The following is a 22,483-nucleotide window of genomic DNA, read 5'->3' as shown; positions in this document are numbered from 1 at the left end:
TGGTGCTGAGGAATGGAACCCAGGGCCTCCTGCATGCAAGGCAAGCGCTCTACCACTGAGCCACCTTCCCAACCCTGTAGTCTTTCATTTTAATAAATTAGCAGGCAGTACTTTCTGTATCCCAGCTTTCTTATGTCCCTTCTGGTCTTTAGTTTCTTTTACATTCATACTATTTTGGAAAAGCAGTCCATGTTCATTGTCTCTCCAGTTCTTAATCTCCTGTCATTACTCTACCTTATTTCTGTTTGTGTTCTCACTTGGTATTGATCACCCCTACATTGATCATTTCCAAGTTTTATCTCATTTGACCTGTCACTGACCATCACTAACAACAGTTCCTCTTCAATTTTCTTTACCTGTATAAAAACCAAAATTAACATCTGTTTTTCTTTTACTGCCTGAGCCTAATTTTCTTCCTGTGTGTTTTAAAATTACTTTTTTAGTAGCATCACTATTACTCATACTAGAAACATTTTGCAAATAGTTAAAATTTGTGTTTCTACTTCTTAGATTATCTGACTATTCCCTTTAATGCACTTTTACTTCTAAATTCATTATTTTAAAAGCTTAATCTCGAATCCAATATAATTACATTAGTTTTGAGCATCTCAGGTTTAAGGAATCAGTATTAGAACCTTGGTTATGAGTAAAAACATTACTCAATTCTAAAGGGAGAGATGAGACTAATCAAGATATTCAGATAAATGAATTATAGCTATAAACACATATACTATATATATACTATACTAAATATACACACACATACACATAGTGCTATTAGAATCTAAAATAAGGAAAGACTGTTGAGGTATTGAAGGAAGCCTGACACTGGATGGTACTAAGATTCTAAGCAGAAGTTACTGGGGGGAGGGGGGCCACCTTCGGGCGCAAAGAAACGTGTATGTACAAAAATCTGTGGTGGAAGGGAACATGGCATATTTATAAGGTGATTGACTATGTTGATTTGAGGGTGGGCTGGAAGTTAGGGGGAATAGAGTAACATTGGGTTGCACTAAGAAATAATATTAAGCAAGAATACTGAATAGCACTACTTAGTTGCAATGAAAATTAAAATTAGAAAGGATAAAGTAGGCAGCTGTTGTAATCATCCTGGGGAGAGGTGACCAATTGTGTTGAAGTGCCACTGTGCTGGAGATGAGGAAACTTGAAAATCAAACTAGTGAGAGTTGGTTAACTCTGTGTACTTACTTTAGAAAGAGAAGGGGGTTGTTGGTTTCATGGGCAGCTAGGAGATTTCTGCTTACATGAAGTAGAATGATGGTGCTATTCATTGGATTAAGAAATGCTGGATGATGACTAAATTGTCTTTCATTTGGAGGCTTGTGGTAGAGAGGATAGGAAGATCATAATCTCATTCAATGTGCCAGGTATGTTTTGATCCTTTAAAGGTGTTGATGAAAAGACGCCAAGTTAGACAGTTCACTTTATAAATGTGTATTTTATCAGAGGTAGGTCTGAACTTTAGATATAGTTTTTACTTCAGGTGATTATCTTCTATCTTTTCTGGTCAGCAGACTGGTTTCATTTTCTGTAGTGTCAGCTTTCTTCAGTCTAATTTTTCCACACTGTGGCTATAATTATGCCTAGAAAAAGCAAAATCTAGTATAATTGCTCTCTAGGTTAAAGTACCTGCAGTTAATACCTGTATGTACTTGAAAAGTCCTGAATCTCCTGCCTGTCAAACTTAGTGCCTGCTGTTTCTCTTTCACCTATACTTTTGCTATATGAAACTTACTTCCTTAAATATTAATTTCCACCTATAGTTTTGGCTATATGAAACTTCCTTAAATATTATTAATTTTGCAAGACATTGTACATGCTCTGCTTGGAATCTTTTATCTCCAGTTCAAGAATCACTTCGTCTTGTGATATCTTTGATTTCTTCCAATCCAAGTAGCCTTTTTCATGCCACTTTGAAGGTATACTTACCCAAAATAATGCTTGTCATATTATATGATGCGTATGCTTATATGTTTTCCTCTTTCAAACTATGTGAGCTGTGTGAGAATTTAACAGTTACTTTTATCTTTGTATTCCTGGAGTTCCTGGAAATAAGATTTGGCATCATAGAATGATTACTTAGTATCATAGAGAGGATTAATAAGATTGAGATGATCTTACTTGTAATTCCTTTTCTCTTTGGTCTTGAATCTCTTACAATTGGGTTTTTTATCAGGCTGTAGATGTCATAATTGAAAATGGTGATTGAGCATGTTTTTGAGGTTAGTGGACTAAAATCCATAGATAGATTTTCTCTTTTTGTGCCTTTTTTCTAAAGTGAGAGGAAGAACTAAGTAAATCTCTAGGTGTTTTGGCTGAAAAGGTTTGTGTCTATGACAGTGGAGAAGACATTTTAAAAAGTGAGGTGGAAAAACAGGAAGTAAGCACACTCCCCTATGGTTTTTGATTGCTTGAACAGTTCTTGCTTCCTCATGCCCAGAGTGTGGCTATTTCTATGGCCAACAACTGCTTTTTGCTCACCTGTCAGTTACTAAACAGAGATCGCATCAGAATGCTGCTGCTAAAGCTGTGCTTGTTGTCAGTCCCCAAACAATAAGAATAGTGGGGCCGACAATTACATATGTCTATGCTATAGCAAGGAGAACCCACCAAATGTTTCCTTTTTAAGTGAAATTGTGGAAGTTCTCAATAAGGAAAGAAGAAAATATTTGCAGAAGTTGCTAAGATCTACCATAAGAAAAAAAGTTCAATCCACGAGATGGTTGCTGGTTTTGCTATCCCACTTTAGGCTGTAAAATTTGTGGCCACCTTGTATGCTGTTAAGATGGAAAAGGTATTACAGGTTTGCCACTATCCTAGGTTTTAGGCATCCCTTGGGGGATTGGCAGTCTTGGAACACAGCCTTTAGGAATAAGGGGAGGCTGTTGTGATTGGGAAAAATTAGCTGGCTTGCATCTGTAATCTTGGTTATGTAGGAGCCTGAGGAGGGATGTGGTTAGCCTAGACAGGAAAATCTGTGAAACTTACTTCCAATTAAGCATCAGAAAAAGCTGGAAGTGGAGCTATGGCTCAAGTGGTATAGGGCCAGCATTAGTGGAAAAAATTAAGGGACAGTGCCTAGGCTCTTTAGTCAAGCCCCAATAACCCTTCTCCTCCCAAAAAAGCCCCTCAAAAAACAAAACCCCTCAAAACAAAAGTAACTTTGTAATTTTTTTCCTGGATTTTCTCCTCACTGGGGATTCAATTTGTGCAAGGCAAGCTCTCTACCATTGAGTTACATTCCCAGCCCAATAGCTTATTATTTTTCAATTCTTGCCTTTTAATACTGTTACTGGGTTACAGTTCAATACTCTCTCTTAAATTTTACTGTTTTTAAGGTATAAAACATGATTTTATGAAACATATACATAATAAAGTGGTTGTTTAACTGAAGCAAATTGATAATCTCCCATGATCTCACCTGATTTCTTTTTTTTATAGTTTAAGCTCATTTATCAGGAATCATAAATATAACACAATTTTATGGTCTGTAGTGCATTAGATCTCTGGAGGTGTTTATCCTTCAAATGTGCTATCTTGTATCATTTTTGGCTTTTATCAGTCAGGTTTCCTTACCTTTTGAATTTCCTGTAAGGCCTTAATCTTGCAAAATGTCTGTGAACAGAGCCTGTTAGGCACCCTTTTTATTTTCTCACAGATACTTCCTGCTCTTTTTCCTGTTGACTTTGTATCTATCTTACTTTGAGTGACCATACCTTGAAGTCATACTCGCCTTTCAGAGATAGGAGGTTGCTTGTTTTGAATCACGAAAAAATAGTTTTAGAAGAAAATTAAAAAGACTTTGCAAATGATTGCTTATTGGGGTTTATTGTAACTGGAAAGTAACAGCAATTACTCAAAAAGAAGACAGCTTTCAAGCATTGAGGTACTTTAAGGTCCTCCCTCCCTCCCTTCTTTCCCAGAGTCCCCTATACAATATGAGCTGGCCTTGAAACTCACCATTAGTAGCTGAGGTTCAGTTTTAACTCATAATCTTCCTGCTTTTGAAGGGGGAGGTTGGAGGGGGCGGGGGAAGAGATGCTTGGGAAGATGGCTCAGTGGTAGAGTGCTTGCCTCCTATGCATGAAGCCCTGGATTGGATTCCTCAGCACCACATTAACTGAAAAAGCCAGAAGTGGTGCTGTGGCGCTGTGGCTCAAGTGATAGAGGGCTTGCCATGAGCTAAAGAGCTGAGGGACAGTGCTCAGACCCAGAGCTCAAGCCCCAGGACCAACAAAAAAAAAAGTCTTCTGTTTTGGCTTCCTGAGTACTAGAATTACTGGCTTATATACCAGTAAGCTTAGCCTGATTTAAAAAAAGAAAAAAAAAAAAGACACATACATTGTTTTATAGAATTTAAATTGTCAAATAAAGGCACATATTCTTTTTTTTTAAAGAATAAATTAAATTCCTTGTAAGTGTAAGAGATCCTTTAAGGTAATAAAGTTGATCATAGTCTCACATAATTTTAGTAAGAAAATATCAGGGATCATTTTGCTTACTCTAAATTGAAACAAGTTATATTGGTTTAAAGAGGTTAAGTGATTAACCCAGTTAATGGTTTTTTATTGTGAAAATTCTGTACAGAGGTTACAGTTACTTGAGCAAGGTAATGAGTACATTTCTTATCAAGCATTGTTTTTCCTGTACCATCCCCCCATCCCTTCTTTCCACCTAAAGTCTTAAAAAATACATTGATGAGAGACAATGTGTTGCGCCCCCCCCCAAATGAAGAGGTGGGTTTTTTGTTTTGTTTTTTTTTAAACCTTTAAGTATGTGAAGGTGATGGATAACTATGAAAGTGCATGGTCTCCGTCTGTTGGGTAACTTTTTTTTTTTTTTAATTAAAGTTATGGGGCTTGAACTCAGGCCTTGAGTTCTTTTGCTCAGGGGTAGCACTGTACTACTTTGAGCCACAGCTCCACTTCTGGTTTTTTTTTTTCTGTTTTTTTTAATTGTAAAAATACCGTACAGAGGAGTTACAATTACATGGGCAAGATAATGAGTACATTTCTTATCAAGCATTGTTGCCTCCTCCTTTCTTTCCCCTTTCTAACCTTTCCCATCTCCTCCCCCTGACCCCCCATAATCCCCCCACTCCCCAAATCCCCCCCCCCAAGTTGTAAAGTTCGTTTTTTAACATTTAACATAATGACTTGTACATCTCATTGTTGCAGTGGGTCCACCTGTATCCCTATTTAAACGATTTGTCCTTTCCCTTCCCCTCTACAAAGTATACCAACATCAAATACAGTGAAAGCAGAGGTTATTTCGTGGGGGAGGGACATACAAAGCAACAAAAATAATCTTATTTGTTAGAAACAATCACATGAAAGAAAAAAACATTTGAATACTTATCTTGGGGATCATTTCACCTAACATCACCTTTTATCTGACCTTTTCTGCTTGTCTCAGACATATACTAGATATTGCAAATAAGGGAAACCATGGGGCCTATGTTTCTTTGGGCCTGGCTTACTTCACTTAATATAATTTTTTCCAAGTCTTTCCATTTCCTAACAAATGGGGCAATGTCATACTTTCTGATGGAGGCATAGAATTCCATTGTGTATATATACCACATTTTCTTGATCCATTCATCTCTACTGAGGGGCATCTGGGTTGGTTCCATATCTTAGCTATGGTAAATAATGCTGTAATAAACATAGTTGTGCTGGTAGCTTTAGTATGGTCTTGTTTGTGATCATTTAGGTAAATGCCCAAATGTGGAGTCTTTTGAGGAACCTCCATACTGCTTTCCAAAGTGGTTGAACAAGTTTACACTCCCACCAACAATGCAGTAAGGTTCCCTTATGGGTTTTGAGTGGTTAATTTGAGGTAAGAGTCTCAGGGATTTTCTGCCCAGTCTGGTTTCAAATCCATATCATCAGATTTCAGCCTCCAGAGTAGCTAGAATTACAGGTGTGAGCCACTGGTGCCCAGTTCTGTTGGTTAAGTAACTTCTAACTACAACTTTAGGTCCATAGAGTTTGACAGTCCTTTTATTTATTTTCAGATGAGACTGCTGTGCTTGGTGAGTTTTAGAGATTTTTTTTTAATGAAACATTCAGAAACTTAATTGACTAATGCAGTATGAATAAATACTTCAGTATTACAAATGTAGGTAAAATAATGAAGTTTTGCTCAGTATTCATACTAAAATTTTATGAAGAAAATTTTTAATCCTTTGGTAGCTAAATTTGTTTGACTAGAAATAGGACTTTCAGTGATACTGTTTATTTGTATGATATTTGTACAATAATTGTTACTATTATACCAGGCATTGGTTTAGATGTTGGAGACATAGCAGTAGACAAAAGAAGGACCCTGTCTTTATGGGGCCTACTTACATCAAGTCTTATAGTATTGTATGAGATAGAAGAGGCCAATATATTTAAGGAAACTTCATTTATAAACTTGTAGAAAAATATTTTAGAGCTTCCTTGGACATAAACTCTGTAAAAATACTTTAGTCACATTGACTCGTGTGAACAAGGGAAGCACACTATCTATTTAAAATTCTTCTCATATATTGCTTATTGATGGCATTTTCAGTTTTAATGCCCCAGAAATGTACCTGGTGTGCTTATGGATTAGGAAATATAGTTAGGTGATATGTAAATAATTTAAGAGTGTTAACAGCCTAGTTAATTTGCTAAAACCTGTATGAACATATATAATGACCTGCATTGCTGTAGCTAATTATTTCAGCCTTGCCTCCTTGAGGAACTGGAATTCCATAATCCTTTCTAGAACATTTCCCTTCTGATCTAACTTTCTCCCATTTGGCCCCACTACATTCCTTTACCTCCTAGTAGCATTGCTTTAGGATCAAGCCTTTAGCACATGGCTTATAGGGGACATTCGAGTTCTGAGCTGCAGCAGGGACCAGTATTTGAAAATTTGCTAAGATGGGGGCATAATACTATGAGTGAGCTGTCCTGGCATTGCAGAACGGATGTGGACCATTATTCCTTCCCTCTTGTACAACCCAGTCATTCATAATGCCATATGAATACCCTGTGTCATTGTCATGTGAAAGATTGTTTTTAGCTCAGTACATACTTGACCTCAAGCCTGTAATAATCAACTTTTGGGGTAGAGGAATGATACAAATCTCCCCTGCAACCAAATTTCTTACCATTCCTAAAATTGAGTGTTAATTTTTTTTAAATTTAATTTAATTTTATTTGTGAACATACTGTGCAGAGGAGTTACAATTACATGGGCAGGATAATGCGTACATTTCTTACCAAGTATTGCAGCCTCCTCCTTTGTTTACCCTTCACATCCCTTCCCAGCCTCCCCCCTCCCCCCCATCCCAATCCTTCTCCTTCCCCCCCCCCCCCCCGACGTTGTAAAGCTCGTTTTGGACATGACAACTTGCTCGTTTTGGACATGACAACTTGTACTTCTCATTGTTGCAACAGGTCCACCTGGATCCTTAAACAACTGGTTTTTCCCCATCTCCTCCACCAGTTATACTGACATCAAATATAGTGAAAGCAGGGGTTATACTGTGGGGGAGGGACATACAAAGCAACAAAGAGATAATCTTATAAATGCGTTAGAAACACATGCATGAAAGAAAAAAACATTAAAATACACATCTAAGGGTTCATTTTCCTGACATCACATTATCTGACCTTTTCCGCTTGACTCATACATATACTAGATATTACAAATAAGGGAAACCATGGGACCTATGTTTCTTTGGGCCTGGCTTACTTCACTTAATATAATTTTTTCCAAGTTTTGAGTGTTAATTTTTTTTGCCAGTCCTGGGGCTTGAACTCAGGACCTGAACACCATTCCTGAGCTTTTTGGCTCAAGGCTAGCACTCTACCACTTGAGCCACAGTGCCACTTCCAGCTTTTTCTGTTTATGTGGTGCGGAGGAATCAAACCCAGGGCTTTGCATGCTAGGCAAACACTCTACCACTAAGCCACATTCCCAGCCCTTGAGTATTAAGTTTGTGTGTGTGTGTGTGTGTGTGTGTGTGTGTGTGTGTGTGTGTCTATATCCGTTTCTTAGGGGTGGGTTTGTTTCATTCACAAAGGAATCTGGATTTTACAAATGTGGACCAGTTGTTTCCACGACTTTTTTTTAAAGCTATGCAATTGATTATTCTTATCTCGTGGTCCTCAGTATTGGAAAATAGGCTCAGATTTTGAAGTGTTTGCTGGGTGCAACCTTCCTTTAAAAAGTTGGTTGATAAAATTGATAACATGAACCATGCTCTTGTGGCTTGAGATCTGAGTTTAAAGGGACCAGGGGAAAAAATGAACAGAGAAGTCTAGAAGACTTTCAACCTTCAGTTAACCGCCAAAAAACAAAAGTTGCAGGTGAAGTTGTGGCTCAAGTGATAGAGTGCTAGCCTTCAGCAAAAAATGCTAAGGCATAATGCCCAAGCACCAATGTTCAAGACCCAGGACTGGCACCAAAGAATAAAATCAGTTTTAAAAATCACTGATTTCGAAGATTCATATTTTTCTCTTTAGGGAAAATAAAAAATATCACATAATTTAAAAAGTAAGTGTTAAACTTACATAATGATAATAGGAAAATACAGAATTGTTCAAAATAATTTTTGAAGTTCTTATGTTAACCAAGAAATTTGATTTTTATTCTTAGTGCTAATAATAAAGGCCTAATGTAGCTTAGAAAATTTTACACTCAGTTATAATTTGTGGGTTTTTAAAAAAAACTGAATAAGAGGTTATTTGAAAGTAAAAGCAGTGAAAGTAGCAAAAACTTCCCATCTGGAGAGAGGATGACTTAAGAGGAGTTCTAAATATGGGATTTAGAATGGTAAAGGTAGAATTTAATACTCCTTGTTTTACAGCTATGTGTTTCCATGTAACCTGTGTGGATGTATATAATAAAGGACACAGGTTGCAGTTTTTCCTTTCCCTTGATGGTGACTGTGTGGTGAGGAGCTAATCTATTTTTTTAATATGAGCAATAAAGAGCCACAGAGGGTATATGTCAAAAGGTTGAATTAGCTTGACAATATGATTAAGCATTCATAATAAAATCATTGCACTTCTAGGGCTTGAACAAAACTATTGTACCTTTGTTCTGTCAGTTTCCTGTTCTCCATTCACACAAGACTTTCATCTCCTGCACACTTTTCTAATACCTCTTTAGATTTGTTTTTTCCAGTATTTATCAAGATGAAAACTTTTACTTGGTTGGAGAATTGTCTGAGTTTGGACATATATACTGTGACTGTTTCAAAGTTTGGAAAGACACTCTTATTCATGCTCAGAAGATTCAAATTAAGATAAGCTTTTATAGTGGCCTCAGCCTCCAGTCCCCTATTGATGTTCATTAAACATAAGATGAGTTCTGTGTGTTTACCTGTGCATGGGTGTGCAGGTATTGGTCCTGGTCCTTGAATGCAAGGCCTAGCTAGGCACTGTCCCTGAGCTTTGTTGCTCAAGCTAGCACATCACCACTTGAGCCACAGCTCCACTTCTAAGTTTTATTTCATGCCTCTAAATTAACAAATAATTAATTTTTGTTATCTAATCAATAATAACAAATCTTCATGGCTTGAGGATTACTGGTTTAAGCAAATGGGGACTAGATCAGTTTGTTTTTGTTTTTATTTTTGGTTTTGGTTCAAAACAAATCTTAAAACCTTAAAAATTTTGTATTTAGATGGAACAATGTGAGTGAATGGATTGAGTAAATGAGTTAAGTCCACCAAGTCAAATTGAGATGAGTGGCAATAGTGGTCAGTTACAGTGTCTTCAGGTACAGGGATGTCATAAGGTGAACTTTAAATTGGCACTGGTTTGAAGACCATTAGAAAATTCTGTTGCATTCAGTCATGTGAGAGTATACTAGAAGAATGTAATTGTTAACTTATCCCATAGATTGAAACTTCCAAAAGATATTAAAAGAAAATAATTAATGCTTTTTGTAGACATGTTGCAAGTTACAGGTTCAGAATGAAGAGGAAATTACCTGGTTAGTAAGTCTACCACCTAGAAAAAAGGCACTGTTGGCCATTGGTAATATTTGTGCCTATACAGACATAAGTATATAAACAGAATTGAGGTTATGTTCGCGTAGTTTTCAATTCATCTTTTGTTATGAATCTAATTACATTTTTTTCTCTTTTTAAACCTAATAGGCCCCTTTACAGATGTAGTCACTACAAATCTTAAATTGCGAAATCCGTCGGATAGAAAAGTATGTTTCAAAGTGAAAACTACAGCACCTCGCCGGTACTGTGTGAGGCCCAACAGTGGAATTATTGACCCAGGCTCAACTGTGACTGTTTCAGGTAAAAATCAGTTTTGAATTGTGTTGTTTTATGATTATATTTTGACTTGTTAAGTAAATGTTTCATCTTGAGGGGGGAGAAAGTTTTTATATTATTCTGACTTTGCTTTCAAAGATATTCTCTGGTTATTCCATAGAACATTTCTCACTTATGTAAGTGTGATTAATTTGTAATTGTCAAAACTTGGTAGTTACAAAACTAAATGTCAAACTCTAAATTAGCTTATACTTCATTCTCTGCTATGATTTCCTCTTACTATTTAATCTTTGAAAATGACAGCATATGTATGATTACTTGTAGTGTTCTGATGTTTTTGCTTAAAGTGTGCAATGCAAGTATCTTGCCTTTGAAAACTTCATTAGTCCCTTGTTTACTTACCTTTGGAAAGTGTCCTTGGTTTCTTCCATGTATAGATTGTTTACTACTGTGGAAACTATGCTGATACCTTCTGTAATGTGTTTTCTCAGTGCCTTAACATTTCCCAAGATGGTACTCATATAGTTGAAAGATAGGAAGCAAGTATGAGAATATGTGTCTTGTTATAAATATGTTCTCCAAAAACCATTGGAGTCAGCGATAGACACAAAAAGAATTGTCCCAGCAAGGCAAAACTTTTTAACAGTCCAAAAATAATCTAAAAATATACCCATATATCCTCTATTTCTTGTATAGTCTAAGACAAAACTTTAGATTTCAAAAATCCTTATCTCAAAGCAGTTCCTCTTTTTCTTAGCAAGAACCAAGTCACCAGGCCAAAGCAAGAACTTTTAAGCAATACACTTTGATAGAAAACAGTGTTTTCTTACAGTTTCTAGTACTTAGACTCCAGCTCTTAGACCTCATGTATAGACCATTTATTCTTTTTTACAACATTAATTCTCACACTGTGTGCTGTCATACTTGGGAAGGAGGGACACACCTATAGATTCAGCATCTTTCAAGTCAGAATTGGGGATATGGCTGAGAAATACTTGAATTAAAAAAGATCCTTGATGCCTGTAAACCTGGTTACTTAGTGTTAGGTCTGCCCAGGAGAACAGGGTCCTCTCCCCCTGCCCCCCTTCCCTCCTTTCTTCACCTGCCTGAAACCAGTAATCACCTGACTATGAGTCAGCAAAGGACCCCAGACTCTGAGGTCACTTCCTAAACTGCCCTGGTCATTCCTCCTTTGGACAGTGAGAGGTTCCCCAGACTTTGATACCACTTCCCAGATCAGCTGTGGTCACATCTTCCCATCTTTCTTTATATAATCCCACTCATCCACAGTCCCCTCCCTCTTTTTCCTTGATCTGTATGCTTCCATCTCCTGTGGGCCCATGTGGGCCGGCAGTTTGCTCTCCCCCAAATAAACACTTTTTCCTTTTCTACCGGACAGACCTAACAGAAGGCTGAAATCTGAGGCTGAAATCATGGTTCAAAGACAGCCCAAGTAGGAAAGACTCTTTAGCTACACTTAACCAGCAAAAGCTGGAAGTGGAGTTGTAGCTCAGCTCGTAGTTTGTCAGGCTTGAGCTTAAAAAAACTGAGGGACAGCACCCAGGCCCTGAAATCAAACCCCAGTGTCTGCACCAAAAAAACCCAGAAAGCTTAGACGAATCCTAATAAATATTAAGATACTAAAACAATTCTGTGTTGGTTTTACATTTTCAAACCTACAGCATATTAAAAGTAACAAATTATACAGGATGGAAGGCTAATAGAACAGGCCCATGGAGAGAATTAAAAGTATAGCACTACTGCAAAGGCAGCATGGACAGACAGTTCTTGTTGACACTGTCCTCCCTTAGGTATATCCTAAACTTGAGAGCTAGGAGGCTATATAAAAGGATTTTTGTTGTTGTTGTTGTTGTTTGAGAGAGTTTTGTGATAAGGTGGCCTGGGAGGATTGCTTTTATATTTGCTTGCTTAGTCCACTTAATTAGTTCCTGAGAAGATGGGTGGGAAATAAGAGAAAGATACATATCTGGATTCAGGGGCACATAATTGATTCCTCCTACTCAGAAGGTAAAGATTGAGAGTATTTCAGTTGGAGACCAGCCTAGGGAAAAAATTTGGAGAGCTCCATCTCAGCAAGCCAGGCATGACAACACAACTGTAATCCCAGCCAAGTGAGACGTATAACAGAAGAATTGAGTCCCAGGCCAGCTTGTGCAAAATGTTTAAGACCTTATGTGAGAGGTAACTACTTGCCTAAGAGTTGAATTCAAACCCTTTACTGGGAGTTTGGAATGTTAAATTAAGAGTATTACTAAGGGAGAGCCCAGGTACTGAAGGCTCACACCTGTAATTTGTAGCTGCTCTAGAGTTAAGATCTGAAGAGGACAGTTCAAAAGCTATCCAGGGCAGGAAAGTCCAATTAACTACCCCAAAACAAGAAGTGGAGCTGTGGCTTAAGTCGTAGAACAAGAGACTTACTTGAGTGAAAAAGCTAAGGGACAGTACTCAGTCTCTCTGAACTCTAGTCCTGGTACTGGCACAAAGAAAAAGATTAAGAAATTTAAAAACAAAGGAATTAGCTAGGCTCAGAGGTGGCTCACACCTGGAATCATAGCTACTCAGGAGGTTAAAATCTAGGGTGATGGTTCAAAGCTAACTTGGGCAGCAAAGTCTGTGAGACTTTTTCATCTCCAATTAACCACTAAAAAGAAGGAAGTAAAGCTGTGCCTAAGGGGTAGGTAGAACACTGGCTTCAGCACAAAAGCTCAGGGACAGTGCCCAGTTCAAGCCTCAGGATAAGCATTTCAAAAAAAAGGAGTTACATGCATTCTGGATTTTTTTTTTCTGTGTGTGTGCCCTGGCACCTGAACTCAGGGCCTGCGCTGTCCCTGAGCTTTTTTGCTCAAGGATAGGGCCCTACTACTTTGAACCACAGCTCCACTTTCGGTTTTCTGGTGGTTAATTAGAGATGAGTCACACTTTCCTGCTCAGGTTGGCTTTGAACCTTGATCCTTAGATCTTAGCCTCCTGAGTAGCTAGGATTACAGGCATGAGCCTCTAGTGCCTGGTGCATTCTAGATCATGTTTTCTGTCTACATTTTTAATCCTTTAGCTAAATGTGAAGAAAATGTAATTATTAAATCCATGTGGTTAAAGATCAGTGCAGTTATATTAAACCTAGGCATCCATAAAAGTATTCTGAATAAGTTTTTCTTCAAAGGTTTCTGATTGCTGAACTTATATTAGTATTTCTTAAGAAAAAAAATGTACTTTCAGAACACTTTCTTCTACACAATCCCCCTGTATTTGAACAAGTAGCTTGCTGAAAACTTTATAAACTACCCACTCACTAGACTAGTTACTGATTTTTCTCATGGAATTCTTAGGCTACTAAGAATTAGAAAAATTTTGAATACTAATACTAGGAATTAAAATTCCAGACATCAAGAGTTTTATGATTTCATATTTTCTTAGAATCAGATTTGATTGAACAGTAGGTACATTTTTTGAGTAACTGTTATATCCGTTTTAGAAAAATATTAAAGCATGATAATCAGATTTTTGTTTAAGACTTATATAAAGGGGTTTCAGTTCAACAATTCCATTTATAAGTACAATGCATCTTCATCAATGTCACCCCTTCTAACTTCTCCCTGATCTTTCCCAACCCCATCAATTGCTTCAAGTTAAATGGTTCCATTTAAGTATGTGTGCATTGAATATAATGACTGTATTCACCTACCCTTCCTCTTATTTATCTGCCCTATTTCCTTTGACACCCCTCCCTCCAAGAAACAAATGTTTCCGCTTCTTGGTATTCATTCTGTTAAAACGTTGGCTAGTTGTTCACAGGAGTTATGCATTGGAATTCGTGTGTGTGTGTGTGTGTGTGTGTGCGTGCGTGCTCACGCGCGCACATGCCTGTGTGCACATGTGAGTATGTGCGCATGCACATGTGTGCATACATATGTATGTTTATGATTTAAATCTAACTTCCATTTATGAGAAAACATGAGCCATTTGGTCTTTCTGAGCCTAAAATAGTTTTTAAAGTCATTGAGTATCTAAGGAAGCATCTCAGTTATGTAATTTAAAATTACAACGGAATACTAAAATGGTCTAAATTTGTATTGCAAGTAGTTTTAACAAGCAGTTTACTAGATTTAATATTAATGTCAATAAAGTTTAAAAATTTTCACAAATTAAGTTTAGAGAAGGCAGCATACATTCATATGCATTTTTAAATATTGTTAGGTTATTAATGACTTAGCAAGTCAGAAGACAGACATTAGAAAATTAATTATTGGGGCCCATAAAGTTGATTGTGGATACTTTAGTGTAGAGTCCAAGGGCTGGGAATGTGGCTTAGTGGGAGGTTGCTTGCCTAGTATACATGAAGCCCTGGGTTTGATTCCTTGGTACTATATAAACAGAAAAAGCCAGAAGTGATACTGTGGCTCAAGGGGTAGAGTGCCAGTCTTGAGTACCAAATGGTTCCAGGACAGTGTCCAGGCCCTGAGTTCAAGACCCAGGGCTAGCAAACAAACAAAAATCCAGTGTTTGCTTCCTTAAGCCATCTTGGTTTTCTTTAAAGTTGAGTTGTTACTGAGGTCATAGAAATGATAACCAAATATGTCTTTTCTTATTTAGTAATGCTGCAACCCTTTGACTATGATCCGAATGAAAAAAGTAAACATAAGTTTATGGTACAGACAATTTTTGCTCCACCAAACTTTACAGATATGGAAGCTGTGGTAAGTATAGAAGAGAGAGAGAGAGAGAGAGAGAGAGAGAGAGAGAGAGAGAGAGAGAGAGAGAGAGAGAGAGTGTGTGTGTGTGTGTGTGTGTGTGTGTGTGTGTGTGTGTGTGTGTGTGTGTGTGTGTCCGTGTGTCCCCTGGGGTTTGAACTCAGGGCTGGGTGCTGTCCCTGAACTGTTGTGCTTAAGGGTAGTACTCTACTTGAACCACTGCTCTACTGTTCAGCTTTTTGGTGTTTAATGGGAGACAAAGAGTTGCATGGACTTTATTGTCACAGACTTTTCCTGCCTGGGCTGGCTTCAAATAGTGATTCTCAGTCTCCTGAGTAAACTAAGAGAGGTATGAGCTACCGGTACCAGGCTGCAAACCTTTTTTTTTTTTTTGGTTGGACTTGGGCTTTAACTCTGGGCCTGGGCGCTGGCCCTGAACTCTTCAGTTCAAGGCTAGCACTCTACCACTTGAGCCACAGTGCCACTTCCGGTTTTCTGGTGGTTTATTGGAGCTAAGAGTCTCATGGACATTTTCTGCCTGGGCTGGATTTGAACTGTGATCCTCAGATCTCAGTCTCCTGAGTAGCTAGGATTGCAAGGCATGAGCCACCAGTGCCCCGGCTAACAAACCTAATTTTTAACATTTGAAAATGTCTGTTCATTGCAAAGAATCCTAATTTGAAGAAGAATTTTGAAGTATTGCTTTGAAATCATTCAGAAATGGGGTTGAACTTACATTATCACTGTTGATATCAAATTAATGGATGGTGACTTTAAGTCTAGGATTATCTGAAGGTTTTGTGACACTAGGAGATTATAATTGTAATGCACACCCCATTGGGGGTCCTGGCTGAGTTATATACTCTTTACTAGTGCCCAGAGCAGGCATACTTGAGTTCTAGTAATCCCTTCAGGTAAAATGTTTGCTACAGTCACACTTTTTATGTCTCATAATGGTTTTGTTTTTTAGTGGAAGGAGGCAAAACCTGATGAATTAATGGATTCTAAGTTGAGATGTGTATTTGAAATGCCCAATGAAAATGATAAACTGGTAAGTAGGAAAATGTTACAAACAATTTTGGAATTTAAGTTGAACTTGTTAGGTACTTGGATTACCAGCTTTTATTTTGGACTTTAGGGTATATAGTCTGTGGTTTGTCTACTTAAGACATTTTTAGATAAACTTAACAAGCCAAGATGCTGTTCGCTCACAACTAATCCTAGCTACCCACGAGGCTAAGATCTGAGAATTATAGTTTGAAGCTAGCCCAGGCAGGAAAGTTTGTGAGACTCTCCAATTAACCACCTAGAATACTAGCCTTGAACACAAAAACTCAGGGACATACCCTATGTTCAAATCCTGCAAACAACCACAACACTAAACACAACAACTTGGCTGACTTCATTTTATATTATTTTATTTTTCTAAGAAATAATTCATCATGGAAGTGGCGCTGTAGCTCAAGTGGTAGAGCGCTCGCCTTAAGCTGAAGAGCTGAGGGACAGCACCCAGGCCCAGAGTTCAAGCCCCACGACCGACAAAAAAAAAAAAAAAGGAAATAATTCATCTTGTAGGTCCAAGTTTCTGGGTGAAAAATTATTTAATTCACATCTCGGCCATTTAAGCTCCTTCAAGTTCATTCTGTATTTGATCTTTGCTAAAATACTTTGCTCATTTGGCTAAAATCAATGTGGATTTTGTTTTTTATTTATTTATTTTTCGTTATTGGAATTTGAGCTCAGGGTCCTGTGCTAGTTCAACTATCACATGAGCCATGCCTCCAGTCCTACTTTTTGCCGGTTAGTTTAGAAATGGAGTCTCAAGGTCTTTTTCTGATTCCATTGGCTTCAAACCTGTGGTTCTTTGGATTTCAGCTTCCTGAAATAGGATTATGGGTGTGAGCCATTAGCATCTGGCACTATTATATATTAGCAGAGTAATTATTGGTGCTTATTGATTAATATGAAGCAAATACAATTTTGAGGACTGAGGTACAGGTACATGTTTAATTAGAGTAAAAAGCCATTAATCTGTAAATGTATAGAGTAGGTTGTATAGAGTTACATTTCCTGTCTGGAATATAAATTTGAACTTTATTCCAGTGGTTTGTAGGGGAGACTGATAGGTAAGTTTCCTTGTTTTTATTTTTCTATGTACAGTACGGTAATATGGATGAATGTAATTGCTTGGTTATAATCTGACATAACTCTTGGCTTAAATATGGGGAATCATTTGTCCTGTTTAGCTCACTTATTATATCATTCTTACAGTAAGGCTGAAATGAAAACGTTACTGAATGTCTCTTTGACTAAATTATTTGTTGAAGTTTTGAAATATCTTTTTTTTTTTGGGTGCTGGTCCTGGGGCTTGAACTCAGGGCCTAGGTGCTATCCTGAGCTTTTATGTTCAGTGTTAGTGCTCTACCACTTTCTGAGCTACAGCTCCATTTTCAGCTATTTTTGTAGTTAATTGGAGATAATTATCACAGACTTTTCTGCTTGCCAAGCAATTACTCTACCACTTAGGCCATGCTTCCAGTTCTAATCTACAAATTATTTTGAGATATTTTTCCAAGGACTGTAAAAGGGATACATCTTTAACATCATTCTCATTATATAAACCTTAATTTTTTTTTTTTAAATTCTAGTCCTGAGGCTTGAACTTGGGGAGTTGGCTCTCTTGAGTTTTTGTGCTTACGGCTAGCAACATACTGGTTGGGCCATGGCTTTACTTCTGGCTTTTTTTTTTTTTGGTCAGTCATGGGGTTTGAATTCAGGACCTGGGCTGTCCTAAACTTTTTTGCTCAAGGCTAGCCCATTACCACTTTGAGCCATAGCATCACTTCTGGTTTTCTGGTGGTTACTTGGAGATAAGAGTCTCATGGACTTTCCTCCCTAGGTTGGCTTTGTACCGTGATCCTCAGATCTTAGCCTCCTGAGTAGCTGGGATAATAGTCGTGAGCTATAGGTGCCTGGCTACTTCTTTCATTTTGCTTTAATTGGAGGTAAGAGTTTGAAGGACTTTACTGCCTGGGCTAGCTTTGAACCTCAGGTTTCAGCCTCTTGAGTATCTAGGATTATGAATATGAGCCACTGTTACCTGATAATGCTTTTAAAATGTGCTACTAGTATCTGACTGTCCTGGTTTAACATTAAATTCATCTCATGAGTGTCAATCAACTATTTTGTTAGAATTGAAGCAATCTAAATGATGTGTTTGGGGGAGGGGTTTGGTCAGTATGGAGGTTTGAGGTCAGGGCATTGTGCTTACTGTGAGCCACCAGTGCCTGGTTGGAGGCACTTGTGGCTTGTAGAGTTGCTAGGTAGCCTAGGCTGGCTTTGAACTATTAATCCCTTGTCAATCCTCCTCAGTGCTGGGGTTACATACTTGAGCCACCATGCCTGCCTTGATTTTTGATTTTGTAAAACCAGTCTTGGTCAATATTCGAGTAGTAAGTTAGCACTTACTACTTGAGACATATCTCTGGACCATGGAGGTGTTAGTAGACTACCTTTACTTTTCTCTCAACAAAAGTAATAAATGAATGGTTTCCTACATGTGGTATCACTTAATTTTATCTTTGGCATTTCCTATAATTGGAAGTTGGATCTAGGAGCTTGATGAAATTTAGATTTATTTTTACTGGAAGTGTGGTGTGGGGGGGAGACTTATCTTTTGGGTGTTAGTCTCAACGAGGCACATAATGCCTCCTTTTTGTTGTTGGCATGGTGGCAGTGTAAGCAGCCCACTGATGTATGTACAGTGTCTAGTTGAGAAATCTTTATCCAGGATGTTTGGTTTGTCTCTCAGGGACAAAGTCTTAAGTGAAAGGAGGGGATAGACACTTCAAACATCTGTCTTAATTTGGTGGAGGCCTAGAATGCTGCTTAATTTTCTGTGGTGAAGACTATAGCCCCTACAACTAGGGTTTTAAAATGTCAATGAAATTAAGATTTAAAAAATAACAATTTAGATCTGTTCTGTCATTCTATTTTATGTACAGTTTAGGATACTTATGTAAAAATGAATTTTCATTTAGTATTTGATTATTCAGTGACAATTTACGAAGGCAGGATAGATGCTTGTCTCTTTTAGCTATATGTGTTTAAAAAGTGAGCTGATTCACAAGCACCCTTCTGTTGGTGTTTAAAACAAACCTCCTTCCTAATGTTTAAAACTAATCTTTCTCTTGTCCTCTTTCTTCCTCTCTTCTACTTTTCATTTTTGTACTGGGTATTGAACCTTGGACCTTGTACATGCAAATGTACTACCACTTAAGTTGTATCCCCTTGGGTTTTTATTTTTATTTTTTTAATTTTTTTTCTTTTTCTTTTTTGTGAACATACTGTACAGAGGGGTTACAATTACATGGGCAAGATAATGAGTACATTTCTTACAAAGTATTGCAGCCTCCTCCTTTGTTTACCTTTAACATCCCTTCCCAGCCTCCCCGCCCCCCCCCCCCCGCCCTCCCCAATCACCACCCCTCCCAGCCCCAAAGTTGTAAAGTTCGTTTTCGACCTGACAGCTTGTAATTCTCATTGTTGCAAAGGGTCCACCTATATCCTTAAACGACTTGTTTTTCCCCATCTCCTCCACAAATTTGGGTTTTTATTTTTATTTTTTGTTTAAACTAGGATTTGGACTCTGGGCCTTACACTTGCTTGGCTTGCTTGCTTAGCTGGCATTTTACCATTTGAGCTCTTGGGCTGTCTTTGAATTTCGATCTCAGCCTTCATGAGTAGCTAGGATTATAGATATGAGCCCCTAGCACCAGCATTTATTTTGTTTTTGAGGTAAAATCTTGATTATTTTGTTTGCCTAGTTGGGCTTCAACATGGAATCTTCCTTCTGCCTTCCAAATAGCTGAGGTTCTAGGTCTGTTTTTCTCTGCTTAGGGTTAGGGTTTAAATAAGTGTTAAGGTTCTACTCCCTGCAGTTGTTAGCATCATTGATGCTCAGATTGATGGCAAGAGGTTTTTCAAGTCAGTATGTGAGTCCTTTTGGCCCAAGTAGTTATTAGTAACTTTGTTGATACTTGATATGGCAAGATTTTTTTCCAGGTATGCCCAGATCTGTAATCAGCTATTTCTTTAGAAGCTCTATGTCCTTTCAGTGGGAGAAGGTATTTGAAGGGGCTGGGAAGGTGGCTCAGTGGTAGAGCGCTTGCCTTGCATGCATGAGGCCCTGGGTTCCATTCCTCAGCACCACATAAGCAGAAAAAAAAAAAGCTGGAAGTGGTGCTGTGGCTCAAGTGGTAGAGTGCTAGCCTTGAGCTGAAGAGCTGAGGGACAGCGCCCAGGCCCTGAGTTCAGGCCCCACAATTGGCCCCCAAAAAAGGTTTGTGAAAATCACAATTTATTTGTTAGCTTGTAGACAAAATTGCTAGGTAGCCTAGGCTGGCTTTGAACTATTAATCCCGTGTCAGCCTTCTGAGTGCTGGGATTACATATTTGAGCCACCATGCCTGCCTTGATTTTTGATCTTGTCAGAATGTTTGTTAAGCCAGTCTTGGTCAAGATTCAAGTGGAAGCTTATTTATCAAATGACAGTTTCTTCAAATGGCAAAATTTTAATGATGAAATTGCTTCATAGATGCATAGGATGAGGTGGATTCTTTCATTTTTTAAAATGATGATTGCATTTAATAGGATACAATTTTTTTTCTTTTTCTTTCTTTTTTTAAAATTTAATTTTATTTTATTTGTGAACTTACTGTACAGAGGGGTTACAATTACATGGGCAGGATAATGCGTACATTTCTTACCAAGCATTGCAGCCTCCTCCTTTGGTTTACCCTTCACATCCCTTCCCAGCCTCCCCCCTCTCCCCCCAATCCCAATCCTTCTCCTCCCCCCCCCCCCCCACCAACGTTGTAAAGCTCGTTTTGGACATGACAACTTGTACTTCTCATTGTTGCAACAGGTCCACCTGTATAATAGGATACAATTTTTTTTTTATTTGTGAACATACTGTGCAGAGGGGTTACAATTACATGGGCAGGATAATGCGTACATTTCTTACCAAGCATTGCAGCCTCCTCCTTTTGTTTACCCTTCACGTCCCTTCCCAGCCTCCCCCCTCCTAGGATACAATTTTGAAAGTACTGGATAATTCAGTGTGCAAAACTTAGCACTATCTAGGAAGGGACCTGCTCTTTAAAATAGCATAGTTTTCATTGTATCATTTGAAAAATGCTTTTCAAAATATTCCTCTTTGACTCTAACTCTTCTGAGGCCAGTTAGTAGTATGCAGATTCTATAAGCACTGTTAACCACTGAGATACTCATTGCAATCTTGATAGTTTAATGTTGCATCACATTCTTTACAGAAAATATGAAACCTCAAATCAACAATGCTGAAGTCTTTATGATAACATAAAATAGGAAATACTTGCTTATATATAATAACTAACAAGATTGGGTTTTTGGTTTGTTTTTTGCCTCTGTCCTTGAAATTGAAATTAGGGCCTTGAGCTCTTGGTCAGCTTTTTTGCTCACTACTCATACTTAACCATTCTCGCTTGCTGCTGGTTAATTGGAGATAAGAGTCTCTTGACTTTGTCTGCCGGGGCTAGTTCGGAACTATGATTCTGAATAGCTGGGATTATAGGCATGAGCTACTGGTACCTGGTGGAAACTTTTTATGAATACATATAAATGAATTCACAACTCCTCTTTTATATTACTTTATATCGTAGTTATGTCTTAACAATAATTTCCAGTTTTGTATTGTCTTTAGGGAAGTTGATAAAAGGCCATACTATATTTTACATTATTTTTAAAAAAGCATTAATAGATTAAATTACATAATATCCCCTTTGTGTTAGGTTTATAAGAAATTAGTCTTTTTGGAAATTTGGGTATACTTGCATAGATAGTGTTATGCTTAAGTATAATTTGTCAAAAAAATTAGCTTCAGATATGTTAGTAAATACTCTGAGCCAGGTACAGGTGCTCACATCTTCATGCCAGCTACATGCTACATGGAAGACTTAAAGACTTAATATTGCTAACATTGTGGATTCAGATCAGGATGAGCAAAAATGTTTGTGAGACCTCCATCTCAACAGAACAAGCCCCGTATGAGGGTGTACATGCGTCATCCTAGTTATAGATGGAAATATAACTAAGGTTTGTGGTCCAGGCTGACCTGGAAAAAGAAAAAGTAAGGCCCAATCTTAAAATAAACAGTGTAAAAAGAGCTAAAGGTATGAGTCAAGTGGTTGAATATTCAGATAAAATGTTTTGTTAAAATATATTTATAAAAGTACAAGAAGCTGGTGGCTCACGCCTGTAATCCTCTCTACTCAAGAGGCTAAGATCTGAGGATTTGCAGTTTGAAGCCAACCCAGGCAGGACAGTCTGTGAAACTCTTATCTCCAATACACTACCAAAAAAATGTCAGAAAGGGAGCTGTGGCTCAAGTGATAGATCTCTGGCCTTGAGCAAAAGAAACTCAGGGACAGCATCCAGGCCC

The 22,483-nt window shown here is 37.9% G+C and overlaps 1 protein-coding gene across 3 annotated transcripts in view; it reads left to right on the top strand.

The window, feature by feature from the left end:
• Window positions 1–22,483, top strand: part of Vapa (VAMP associated protein A) — a 41,699-nt gene that overhangs the window by 4,204 nt on the left and 15,012 nt on the right. For all 3 annotated transcript variants that reach the window (XM_070029637.1, XM_070029638.1, XM_070029639.1), the window contains exons 2-4: window positions 10,166–10,318; window positions 14,906–15,009; window positions 15,974–16,054. In XM_070029637.1, the coding sequence (XP_069885738.1) occupies window positions 10,166–10,318; window positions 14,906–15,009; window positions 15,974–16,054 (338 nt within the window). The remainder of the gene's footprint in view (window positions 1–10,165; window positions 10,319–14,905; window positions 15,010–15,973; window positions 16,055–22,483) is intronic.

Source organism: Dipodomys merriami, unplaced genomic scaffold (assembly GCF_024711535.1).
Source record: "Dipodomys merriami isolate MVZ:Mamm:240054 unplaced genomic scaffold, mDipMer1.0.p SCAF_2, whole genome shotgun sequence".
Classification (NCBI taxonomy): domain Eukaryota; kingdom Metazoa; phylum Chordata; class Mammalia; order Rodentia; family Heteromyidae; genus Dipodomys; species Dipodomys merriami.
The sequence above is the reverse complement of the archived record's forward strand: the minus strand, read 5'-3'. Positions and strand labels throughout refer to the sequence as shown.